The 13,221-nt window shown below is 48.5% G+C and overlaps 1 protein-coding gene across 1 annotated transcript in view; it reads left to right on the top strand.

Annotated features, from left to right (window-relative positions):
* Window positions 1-4,440: 4,440 nt before the first annotated feature.
* Window positions 4,441-13,221, top strand: part of LOC146356081 (uncharacterized) — a 28,660-nt gene continuing 19,879 nt past the window's right edge. Inside the window, exons 1-2 of the mRNA XM_084830012.1 lie at window positions 4,441-4,560; window positions 12,049-13,023. Coding sequence (XP_084686138.1) covers window positions 12,262-13,023 — 762 coding nt within the window. The 5' untranslated portion in view covers window positions 4,441-4,560; window positions 12,049-12,261. The remainder of the gene's footprint in view (window positions 4,561-12,048; window positions 13,024-13,221) is intronic.

The raw sequence follows: 13,221 nt of genomic DNA, 5'->3' as shown, positions 1-13,221 counted from the left end.
TAGTTTATAAACTCCATCTAGCTGTCCACCTCCCTCAAACACATCCATGAATTCCCTCTGAATCCTTTCTTGATTCCAGCTTCCAGCTTCATCTGAATTTTCCATCACTCCACTATCAATATGTCCTGAAATTGTACCTTTATCAGTTGTAGCCTGGCTATCTACAACTACAAACTCTAGCCTGTATATCTTGTTTGTCTTTGGGTTAGAAATCTTCTGGAATGGATGCAGCTCTTGGGTTCGCATATCTTAATCCTGACAGCTCATGCCAACATCTATCAGATTGCATGGGCATTTAACAGCATAGCTGACTCCTTTGGTATTGCAATTAACAAATACCCTAATGTAATGACACTGATTGACAGAAGGGTTTCTAAATTACTTGAGTTTGATACAGTTCCCACACACACCACCAGTGATCTTCCCACCACCTATACTAGAAGGTACCAAAGCTAGAGGAATCTTTAAAGTACTGTAAACCCGTAAGTCTCTCAGATTGCATACACATTTATACGCAAACAGGGTTACCTCTGCACTGTGGAATTTCTGCATCTGTTCCAGAAGACTCCAAGCTCCAGTGGTGAAATGCTTCAGGGCCATGGTGAAAATGATTTTAAGTTAATCAAAAGGATTCAAGGATATGGGACCAGGCTACATTACCAACTGAGAAGGAGAGAAATATTCTGGATTTATACTTTACAGACAATGCTGCCCCATGGACTAAATGAAGAATGTAACTGGATGCCAGTCTTGTAACTTCCACTGTCTGTCCTTCCAGGGCTCTCAGCTGCCCTGAAAATCTCCAAGCTTTTCTCCAAGGGCAAGTCTGCAGCCCCCAGCAATCTCTCTCATACTTGAGTGTCCTGTACGCCACACACTATCTGGTCCCTTACCAAGGAGTCTTTGATATCTCCAAAACTGCAACTGGCTGCTAGCATCTTTAAACTAGTGCAGTTTAAACTCAATGCCTTCCCCTATTACTTGGTCCTGCATGAAAAAGCTATATCTTTCCACTGTTTCATTCTCTCTGAGGTTGCAGTGGGCACCAAAACAACCTATTATTGTAGCCAAAGAATGGTGTGCTTGGGGAACATTTGCACACAGTGGGCTTCTTCACACGGAGCTTTTATCCCGCTATTGAGATTGGTTAGTCATGGAAGTTTGCAGGTCCTTTAGATGATGTCATCAATTTCCAGGGCGTCTCCCGCACTGTTGTTGTTGTTGTTCAGTCGCTCAGTGGTGTCCGACTCTTCGTGACCCCATGGACCATAGCATGCCAGGCCTTCCTGTCCTGCGCTCTCTCCCGGAGCGTGCTCAAGTTCATATTCATTGCATCCGTGATGCTATCTAGCCATCTCATCCTCTGCCGTCCCCTTCTCCTTTTGCACTAAATAACCTTTATTCCATTTTTTAAAAGTTCGGAGATAATGAGCTATCAAATTACAGTACTTGAGTTCCACTTGAGTTCCCTCATGAAAAGAGGAAAACGCACAATAAGAGGAGCTAGACCACCGCCCCATCTAGCAGCTGTATAATGAAACATGGACAACTCAGCTAGGGGGGAAGCAGGGGAAGGAAGCGTGTGTAGAGGGAGTCCGTTGTGATCCTGCATTTAAAACGGAAGCAGAAAGCCCCGTTTTAAATGCAGGATTTTAGGCTGGTGTAGAGATGCTCCCAGTCTCACTGATTTCTCTCCCCCTTTCTCCACTCAAATATAGAAAGTTTCATTTTCACAGACTCTTTATATGCCACTGCAATGCCCACATTGAGATTAAACTCCTCTTTCCGGGTTTTCCATGGACTAAGTTCTGAGCTTGTAAATTTGATGTGCTTGATGGCTCTTTGTGCTTGGAGGCCATTTTGATGTGCTTGGAGGCCATTTTCACCTTCTCTGCCTTTCTCTTTCTCTCTTGGTTGTTGTTGCTGTTGTTTTTGCCAACTCAGGGTGCAATCCTATGCATGTTTTGACAGAAAGAAGTCCTACATCTCCCAGCATTCCCCAGCCAGCTATGCTGGGAGTTGTAGGCCTTCCTTCTGTCTAAAGATGCATGGGATTGCACCCTCATAGTATGTTATTCTTTTTCCACCTAGGATTCAGTCCCTGCTGTCACTGTGTTTCAAAGTTGGTGGCCTGCACCCCGCAGACTCAAACACACTCCACCTTCCAAACAAACCTATGCTTTATTTAAAGAAAGCCTTTTCCACAGAGCATTCTCAGGCTGTGGCCGCTCTCTCCTCAGGCCAGAAGCTGTGGGTGTTGCCCTCGACCCCTTCCCGGTTCCTCCCCGGATCCAGGAAGCAGAGCCCACCCAGGCCAAATCCAACCGCTCTTTCCCATTGTTACAAACTGGTGCTGTCAATTGAAGAGCACTAGCATGTCCACGTGGGCCCACCAGGGCACCGTGGTGAGGTCCCCCTCAAACTGGGTATTGGTATGTAAACTCAGCCACATTGCTGAAGCCAAGCAGGTCTGGATTTAGTCAGTGTCTGGATGGGAGGCTGCCTAGGGACCCTCTGTGGAGGCTTGAGTTTTATTGAAGGAAGGTAGGATATAATATAGTGATGAGAAGGTGGGGGTTTTGTGTGCTTTTGGTATTATTTATTTGAATGATAATATTGGTTGTAATTGTTTTAAATGTGATGTAAACCCGCCCCCCACCACTTCCTGGTGAGCACTGTAATTACAGTGGTAAGCCAGGAGAGAAATAATTTTAAATAAATAAACCGGACAGGGCCGGCCCTACCATTAGGCAGAGTGAGGCCTTCCCATTAGGCGGCAGATGCTGGGAGGCAGCAGCAAGGTGTTGGATGAAAAGGAGCTCTGAGCCAAGCAGCCTGCCCTGTGCCCCCTAAGCTAGCCTTCAGGTGTGGTTGTGAATGTTGTCCTATCGCCAATGTTGAAGAAAAATTCAACTGCCAGTCTAGCTGGCTTTTGAACAGGAATGGGAGAGAGTGCTGTCTTGTTATTGACCTCACACAGCAAAATGTCTTGGGCCATTCCTGAAAACAACATTAGGGTGCAATCTTATGCCTGTTTGGACAGAAAAAGCCCTACAACTTCGAGCATAGCTGGCTGAAGAATGCCACAAGTTGTAAGACTTTTTTTCTGTCTAAACATGCATAGAATTGCGCTTTTAAGAAAAAATGTCTACACCCACAGCTGGGCAATACCTTTATTAGGACCAACCAACATTCCACAAAAAATATGCAAGCCTTCAAGCTCTACAGGCTGTTGCAATGACTGTTCTTCAACCTAAATACCTTTACTTAATCAACTCAAAAGTCACAAAATACTGTGCAAACTTTCAAGTTTCCCAGAATGGTTCATCAGACAAGATGATAAAGCAAAGGTGGGGTGAGGAAGAATAGCTGAAGCTTGTGCATATAAGTCTGCCAACTTGAGGTTAATGCTTCATGCATCTGATGAAGTGGCTGGTGTCCACAAAAGCTTATGCCCTAATTAATGTGTTAGTTTTTAAAGAGCCACAAGACTCTTTGTTGTTCTATAACCTGTGGATCTAAGCTCTCATTTGTTTGCTTATGTGTATTTTCCCCCACCCCTCCCCACCAGCCATCGCCCTAGCAAAGACAGTAATCATGGCAGGCAGAAATTCAAAAGGTACGGCTTTCCTCCTGCATTATGGAGGTATGCTGATGTGGAAAACTTTCCTGCTGGCTGACTTTCTACCTGGAGAAAAAATTCTTAATACCACCCCACCTCACCTCACCTTGGTTATGCAATCCTGACTGCTAAGAGGTGCGGTTCCCGCTCCTCCTGTCGACCTATGGCGGGCTCTTAACTACCACCTGCTTCTTTTGTTCTCAAAACCCTGGAAGCAGGTAACAGGGGCCTGTTGCAACACCTCTCTCTCTCTCCCCCCCTTTATGTGGGTGCGCTTTATCATTTTTATTTTGTGTATTTGTGTTTCTTTTTCCTCGGAGCAACTATCCTGAAGGAGGAGAAAACAACATTTTTGAAAGCCTGCTGGATTTACTTTGTTTTCCAACACAAGGCATTGTCTAGCTTTTAAATCCCTCCCTAAACCCCTCTCCTTCCGCCTAGACTCTTCTTTTTTTAAAACCACCCTACCCACTGCCTGTTAACCTTTTCCTATCCCCACATCCTTGCATGTACTCCCTCTTTAAGCTATGGGGGAGGGAAAGATGTAATTACGCATCAGAGAATCCACACACCGCATCTGTTTCCCTCAATGAATTTTCCACTCTGGGTAGAAATCGCGAAGCTCTAGCAAGTTTCAACCATCGGAAAACATCAATTCCGCGTGTTAGCTATCTTTAAAAACAAACACACAGACACTCAAAATACTTTTTTCTTTTTCTTCTTGCCAGGAGGTTCCGGATGGGTTAAACCGATAGAGGGCTGCATTTCCCAGAGAGGACAAGAAACTTGAGCTAGAGGAGGCTCTTAATACCCAAGGCCCTTTTCTGATGAGAGGGACGCACGGAGACAGAGAGGCTGGACTTAGAGTTACAATTTTATTTTGTTCTTGCAACAGAAGCTGCAGCTCAAGAAGAAAGAAATGTGCAGGCGGATGCATGGTGGGTAAGCGACAGGGGTGCAAAGGAAGGGAAGTCCACCACCCCCACCTCAGCAGATAAAAGTAATAGGAGAAAGAGGACTGAAGGGGGAGGTATTCTGACCTCCCCACCCCCACCGGGCCACTGTGAACAGGATTGGTTTTGTGCGGCTGATCTCTGCTAAGCATGGCTCCGGCCAGGACAATGGCAGAAACTGCAGCTGATCCCAGATCAAAGGACAGGGAGAAAGATGGATCTTTATTTCTTTCTTCAAAATCAGGAGCAGCTTTTCCCTTTCTCTCCCCCCAACCTCAAGCCCCCTGTCTTAGGGCTCTGCAACCCAGGAGAGGAATGGCTGGACCTTTTGTGCTATACAGACATAAGATAAGGAAGGTGGAGGCATCGGATTTAATCCAGAGCAACAATTTGCCCCCCTCCCGCCAACTCCTCGCCCTTTTCTGATTCTCCACTCTGGCAGTCACAAAGGAGGAGAAATCCAATCTAATATTAATCCTACTTAGAGTAGACCCATTGAAATGAGTGGGACTTAAATTAGGCTAATGTGGTATGCCGCGCGATGTGCGCAAACATCCTGCGGTGAGAAGCGAGCACGTCGGCGGAGCTCTCGTAGCGTGTGTCTACTCGGAAGTCAGCGCAGTTGCGTTCAGTGGTGCAGGTAGATATTATTGCAGCCTCTGGTGGGTGAGGCGTATACGTACCTACTCGGGGCAGGCCCCATTGAACACAACGGGACTTCCCTTCTGAGTAGACACGTGTAGGGATTGTACTCTTAGTTTTCCGCGTGGGGCTGCGGGTGGTTGGTCAGTAGTGGGGTTTTTGTTGTGTAGACTAGGGCTGCCGTGGTTCGTCGATTTCGATTGCATAGAATTAATAAATTAAGAAAACTTTTTTGTTATTAACAATTAGAAGAAGGAGAAAAAGAATAAGAAAAAAGCCGAAGACACGGGAGTTTTGAACAAGTTAGAATGCGCCCAGTTCCCTCTGCCCTACAAAGAATTGGGTATGAAGTATGATCACGATTCAAAGTCGTAACTGGGGGTTTGCATCTCATGGCTGACTAACTTAAATGCCATACATTTCAGTGAGTCTACTCTAAGTACGACTGACATTGGATACAACCCCCGTACTTCACATTTCCAGCTAGAACAACAAAAGGTCTTGCAGCACCGTAGGGCGGAATCCTATGCATGTTTAGGCAGAAGAAAAATTCCTACAACTCCCGTCAAGTCCCAGCCAGCCCAGGACATTTTTCTGTCTAAACATGCATAGGATTCCGCCCTTAAAGACTTAAGACTCTTTTATTGAAGGTGCCACGAGGCTCTTTTGCTGCAAGAGACTAACACAGCTACCCCCACAGTGAAATATTTCCAGCTAGTTTCACTGTCACTGATGAGAATGCAGGATTGAAAAGTAAAAGGTTCATTTAAAAATAAGTAAGACTGGGAAAGTCCCCTGCCTGAGACCCTAGAGCAGGGGTGGGCCTGCTCCTGTGGACACCCCCCTGATGTTTTTTTGGGGCCTACGACTCCCATGATCCCTCACTATTGGCTATACTGGCTAGGGCTGATGGGAGTTGTAGGCTGAAACTTCTGGAGGCCACCAAGTTGCACACCCTTGTTGTGGGATGTGCTGAACTGGGGGGGCAGTGCTCTGTTTTAATAAAAGGCAGATTCTTATGTTTCTAGTCCTTAGGGGAAGGCCCAGAGCTTAGTGGCAGAGCAGCGCTTTGCATACAGAACAGGTTCAGTCCCCGGTGTCTCCAGGTATGGGCTGGGAAAGATCCCTGATGCCCTGAAGAACTTCAGCAGAGGGGAAGCCAACCTGTTGGCCTCCACAGTTTTTGTACTATAACTCCTACCAGCCCCAGCAAGCAGGGCCAATGGTCAGAGCTGGCCCCACCATTAGGCAGAGTGAAGCAGTCACCTCAGGCAGCACATGCTGGGAGGTGGCAGAAAAGTGGTGGAGGAGAGAGCTGCGGCCCAAGTGGCCTGCCCTACACCCCCTAAGCTAGCCTGCTGCCCCCTGGTGCAGTGGAGGATCCTGTCCCCTCACCAGTGTTGAGGAAAGATTCAACTGCCACTCCAGTCAGCCTTTGCACAGGGTCTGGGAGGGAGCGCTGTCTTGTCCTTCACCTCGGGATTATGGGAGTTACAGTCCCAAAGATGCGGAGGGCACTAGATTACCTAGCTCCTCTGAACTAGATGGACCTATCGCCTGCCCTCAGATAAGCTTCTTATGCTTCTAGTCTAGTTCAAGGAAGGGCTGTCGCTTAGTGGCAAACTTCAGTCCCCAGCATCTCCAGATAGGGTCTCGAAAAGACCCTCATCTGAGAGCTGCTGCCAGTCAGTGAAGACCAGCCAGCCCCAACCTGAACACCCTCAGATGTTTTGGACTACAACTCCCATCAGCTCTTTCCAGAATGGTCAATGGTGAGGCATTATGGGAGCTGTAGTCCAAAACATTTGGAGGGAACCAGGTTGGGGAAGGCCGTGTAGGCCGTCCCGCATGTGGTGCCCTCCAGATGTTTTGGACTACAACTCCCATCAGCTCTTTCTAGCATGGTCAGTGGTATGGGAACTGTAGTCCAAAACAGCTGGAGGGAACCAGGTTGGGGAAGGCGGTATAGGCCTTTCCTTGTGTGGTGCCCCCCAGATGTTTTGGACTACAACTCCCATCAGCTCTTGCCAGCATGGTCAATGGTGAGGAATTGTGGGAGCTGTAGTCCAAAACATCTGAAAGATGCCAGATTTGGGAGGGTAGGTGTTGACAATATGCACCAATGTATTTTGGTCCTGCCCTATTTCCCTTTGACTGCTGGTCTCTGGCCCCGTGTAATGCAGTTTCCTGTGTTCTCAATGTCACTCATGGGGAGTTTCTTTGCTCAACTTAAAAAAAAAAAAAAAAGTACCCCAATTTAAAGACTGTAAACCAAACAAAATTCTAATTTTTAATACAAGCACTGATGAAAACCTGCAGGTAGCCAGCGCTGTCTTAGACAAGGGATGTCCTGCTGTGTGAGAAGGAGACGTCAGCCTTCCTCGACCTGGTGCCCTCCAAATATGTTGGACCACAAGTCCCAGCCTCCCCAGCCAGCATGGGGAAGATAGGGGTTGTAGTACAAGACATCTGAAGGCACCAGCTTAGGGGAAGGCTGTTCTAAGATGACAAGTGGGTGCTTGTCATCCCCGCGCCTATTCTGAGTTCTAGCCAGCCAGCCATGCCCTCTTTCAGGTTACTCCATTCCATGTCCCACACAGTTTTCTGTTCTATCCTCCCTCAACAGTCTGTCAGCTTTCTGTGCCCATTGAGCATGCTTATTCCTCACCAAACATACCCCCCCCCCATTTCTCTTAGAATTTTTCTTTAGAGATGTTTTTGTACTTCTGCAAACCTTGGAGCTCCCCCCAAGCCTGCTGATACTTCCCTCTCGTGCTTGGATGGTGCTGTTTTGGCTACATAATCATCGGCTCTCTGCTAATTGAGTGTGCTGTTAGTAAGCGCCTGATGTTGCCACCTAAGACACAACACATGCATCACCTAGAAACAACGGAATATAATTTCTCCTTTTCTCCCTCCCCCCACTCCCCCCAGGTTTGGAATTATTTTTCTTACATGCAATGTGCTTAGATTTGGTCCCAAGACATGGTCCAAAGGCACATGAGGCAGCCACCTTGCTGAAGCTAAGCAGGTCTGGGTCTGGTCAATGCTTGGAGGGGAGACCACCTGGGAAACGCATGCAGCCACCTTGAGTTCCACAGTGGAAGAAAGGTGGGAAATAAATGTAATAATAATAAAAAAATAATCAGTTACATTAATTAATTGAAGCACTGGTGGCAGCCCTGTTTTCTAAGCCTTAATTGCATCAATCAAACGCCAGGCAAATGGGAAGATTGCTTCTCTAGAGATCAGGGGAGCAGCACCTACATCCCGTGCACCAAATCCGGCCTGCATGGGATCCCTAGGTGGCCACACCCGTTTCCCCCAACCACCTATAGTTTGGTGGCTTCCAGCTTTTCTGCAGTTTTTCGCCCCATTCTAAAAGCCTCTTGTAAGGCTTAGCTACTAGCGGTAAAAGCTTCAAGCTAAAATACGTCGGTATATTTTTGTTTTGCCCCCCCCACTTTTGCCTTCAGCCCTACCCACTGCTGGAATGCGCCTCCCCTCCAACAGCTTCTCTGAAATGGTGTTCAGCCCAGGGGCTGGAACAGATTCAACGCCCGTGCAGAGTGTATCTGTGTAGTGGGGACGAATGAGGGAAGTACCGCCCAGAGAGTTTTGGCTATGGGGCGGTATAGAAATGTAATTGAATAAAGTTCCGTCGTCACCCAGCAAGAATGCCTCGCTCCATGCACGTGTAATCTTGGGCCCTGAGTTGCCGTGAGCATTCAAGGGAGGTTCCGCCAGCGGAGAAGGGAGGCAGGTTTTTTGCTGGGTTCCCCATTCCCATGCATCCCCTCCCATGGCACCCAAGAATCTGTTCTGCAGCTTTGGGGGACCCTCGAAAAGTGTGTGGGTGGCACAGGGAGGCTGTGGGTAGAATTGGCAAAAATTGCTTCCCCCGCCTGCCTTCTGCCTTGGGAGCTTCCACTCAATCGAAAGTCCTTCTGTGGATGGACATAAGGATGCAAAACACGCCTAATAGGGAGCAAGGCCCACGAATGCCGCGGGACTTACTTCTGAGCCAACCACGCATAGGATTGTGCTCTAAAGTTAATGGACTTGCATTGTATTTCTTTGTTTTACATCCTCCGCTGGCTGTAGGGAGGGTCGCAGAAGCAGGCAGGGCCTGACCTCTGGAAGTTATTATTGTTATTATTTTACTGCTTGTCATCATTGGCCCCTATCCTGTTCTAGTGGACAAGATTTTACTGCTCACACCGTTACATGCCTTATCTGCAACTTCAGTCCAAGGCATTTTGCTGCCTGAGACAAAATGGCACCAGTCAGCATTCCACATACGGAAGCTGAGTGGATTGGCAGCCTGCTGGCCCCCCTCTAGCACCTGCTGCCTGAAGCGGTTGCTTCATGTTGCCTAATGGTAGGGCTGGCCCTTCTTATGTATGTAGCCTGAAGGACTAGAAACTTGGATATTCTTGGGATGGTGTGTAGGACAAGTTCAAAATACATAACAGGCCTGACACAGCAATCCTTTATTCCAGCCTTCCCCAATTGGGTGCCCTCCAGATGTGTTGGACTACAACTCCCAGCATTCCCATCAATACATCTGGAGGGCACCCGGTTGGGAAGGCTGCTATACTCTCATGACATGAGGACTAGAGTTACACTGCTGCTATGCTGGCAGAAGGGCCCCCATAGCTGATGAGTGCTCAGCTCAGCCCAGGCAGGGGGAAACCACCCAAGCAGGAAATGCAAAATGCAGCCCACTGGGGCGGCCACTTACACATCCCTCAGAACCAAGAAATGCATCAACAGAGTAGGTGTCCTCCTTCAGAGAGGACAGCCCTCTATTTTGGAGAGCTGGCAAAGGACAATCCTTTATTTGAAGGTCGCCTTTATTTGAAGGGCTGTCCAAATTTGAGATAAAGAACCGTTCGAAGGCAGAATAGAGAGTAGAGAAGGCACTGGAGAGTATGAATTTGCACATGCTCTGCAAATTGGTGTCCTCTTTTGTCCTCTTATTTATTTATTAAGAATGCTGATACATTGCTTAATATTAAAAATCTTCAAGCGGTTCACATAAAAATATTTAAAATCACATTTCAATGCAATATGAAAACACTATTCAAAACAATTTCAACTGCAACAAAAAATACATTTGAAATACACTATTAAAAACGATTTAAAAATGACAGTAACAGTACAGAGACACACAAAGCCGTGAAAGGAGCAGAATACGATCAGTTGCGACTATTTACAAGCCATTTTTCAGGCATTGTGGAAGTGGCCACCCCAGCCAGTAAGGACACAGCTGTCTGTCCCTTGTCTGCACAAAGCATAGAAACCAAGTGCGCTGCTAGAGGAGAGAAGCCCCCTCCTCCATACGCAGCATAGAAATGCAACCTTGGGTGGCCTGTTTTACAGAGGACTGTCCTTTATTTCAAGGGCTGGCAGCGGACTGTCCAGGGATGCATGAGAATGTCCTTTTTGCTCACAGAACATGCGAGCTTGCTCCATCCGAAGCTCCGAGCTCAAGCGTGTATCCGCCGAAAATATTCGCAAATTGTTGAACATGTGCTCACTTTCGTCTCATTCCTGATTTCCTATTCGATTTGTACAAATTTCCTAGTTTGCACAAATTTCCTCAGTAGACTACATCAGCCACGCTTTAGCCTATGAAGGAAATTTGTGCAAATTAGGGCAGTTTATGTACTTAGTTGGTGATCTGCGCAAATTTGGGGAGATTTGTGCAAATCCCCCATTCCATCACTGTTCAGTTTGCAGCAGTTTCCTCCCGTTCGCACACTGCGAGCAGCAATAAGGCACGAGAGGCAATGTATGGAGACTCCTGGCGAAGTCGAACATCGCTCATTTGCACATCCCTAGGCCTGTCCTCTATTTGAATGGCTGCCCAGTCCAGTCCCAGTTTAAAGATAAAGAACCATAAGAACTATCACTGTCACCAGTGAGCAGGCTGAAGGGATAGGCACACAGCTCACCTGGCCACAGTCTTCCACAGTATGCTGAGATAGACTGTATTTCTGTTTCAGTTATAATATTTCTAAATTTGGGTCTGTCCAGATATGCAAATGCTATGCAAATCAGTGTTCTTTCTTTTGGAGGAGGAATGCATGTCCCCTTTTTTGGCGATTCATAAGCAACCATCCTAGTCCCTCCTCTGCCAGCCTCGAGCAGGCTAATGAAAATGTTTTGCAGGCTAGTAACTTGTGGGCCTGTACTAGGGATGATGGAGGATATCCAGTTGGAGCTCGAGCTCAGCGATTTCTCGCCAGCTTGGCCCCCTAAATGCCAGTTCGTAGATCCCTGCTCTTGACTGACTCGGTGCGCACCTAGTCTGGCAAGTGCAGGGATCCCCACTTACCCGCGAGTGCCATTTTGTATAGAATTCGTGGCTAAGCTACTTACGTAAATCGCGATTTCCGCAAAAAGATGGCTGTAAATAGCGCCATTTATGCAAAATTACAGGTGTAAATGGCACTATTTATGGCCGCCATTTTGTGGAAATTGCGATTTATGTAAGTTGTTTACCCATTATTTCTACGCAAAATGGTGGCTTGCGGGAAGAAGTGGAGCCATGTGCTGTTTGGGGGGGGAGAATGTCCGACGGCTCACCCAGCACACCAAACAGGGGCGGGTAAGCAGCGGGGGTCCAGCCCACAGGGCGGGCGCAGGGGTTTCTCCCATCCCTAGCCTGTACTCACATGTTGTAAGTACCATGCTGGCTTTTCCACGCCCCTCTGTATATACATTTGGGTTTTCTTCCTCCTTAATTACATCAGCCCTTGGCTGCTTTAACTGAGGAGGATACCCCTGTTGAATTTCTGTCTTCCATTCTTTTTCGTTGTTCAGGTAGAAGGCCCCGTCATCAACAACCGATTTCCTTTGTCCGGAGATTCTCTGCGCGCTTCTGAGGCAAAGACACCCCTTCTGACCTTACTACAGCCTTTTCTCTGGGCTTAAGCACAGTCCGACAGTCAGAGGCCTGAAGCTTCCCCCTCCCCTGAACCTCCCACATTTGCAGAGAGAGAAAGAAGGCTGGTGGTCTTTTGAGGCTGTCTCAAAATGGCGGCAAAACGTGGATCAGGTCTCCAGTTCCAGAGCTCGCTGGAGCAGATGGCCCGGCGGGGAACGAAAATGGAGGAGGAGGAAGAGGAACTCGACAACCCTGACCCAGAGGAAGGTTGGAGGGGGAAAGGAGAGGCCTCTCGCGGCCCTCGAGAAAAAGAAGAAAGGCTGCCCCGGGGCAGAGCGGCTCAACACAAGGAGCTCCTTAACGCGGCTCGATCCCCTCGCTCAGGGTGGAGGAACCCACCGGCGACGCGGCCCGCTGAGTGGGAAGACCGGCAGGCCCTTTCCCCCTCTGCCGAGGGACCAGCAGTCACCCGCCAGTGGTCGAGGGGCGGCCGAGTCGCCCGGCGCCTGCCGAACCTCAGCGGGGAAGGCCCAGAGGTCCACAACATCCTGGACTCCGGGGAGATTGGCGAGTCCGGGATGGTGAAAGTCAAGGAAGAAGTTGTGGGGGACGACTCGGCCAGCATGGAGATGAAGCGCCAGCGCTTCCGGCAGTTCCGCTACCAGGAGGCCGAGGGGCCCCGCGAGGTGTGCAGCCAGCTCTGGTACCTTTGCCACCGGTGGCTGAAGCCCGAGAGGCACACCAAGGAGCAGATCCTGGAGCTGCTCATCCTGGAGCAGTTCCTGGCCATCCTGCCACCGGACATCCAGAGCTGGGTGAGAGAGCACGAGCCGGAGAGCTGTTCTCAGGCCGCTTCTCTGGCCGAGGATTTCCTGCAGATGCAGAGAGAGGCCGAGAGGAGGGAACAGCAGGTATGGGAATGGGGTGCTCACGGTGATGATGATAATAAGATTTCATGCGGATAATGTGGGGGAGGGGAGCCGGAGACATTGCAGAAGGAGCCAGCTCATCAAAGCTCTGCTGGATCACAGTGGAGGCCCAGCAAAGCCAGGGTCCTGTTTACTACAGTGGCAGACTAGATGCTCCCACAAACAAGACACGAAAGCCAC

Source organism: Heloderma suspectum, chromosome 2, assembly GCF_057233095.1.
Source record: "Heloderma suspectum isolate Gila_16-S chromosome 2, 16-S_ref, whole genome shotgun sequence".
Classification (NCBI taxonomy): Eukaryota; Metazoa; Chordata; class Lepidosauria; order Squamata; family Helodermatidae; genus Heloderma; species Heloderma suspectum.
The sequence above is the reverse complement of the archived record's forward strand: the minus strand, read 5'-3'. Positions and strand labels throughout refer to the sequence as shown.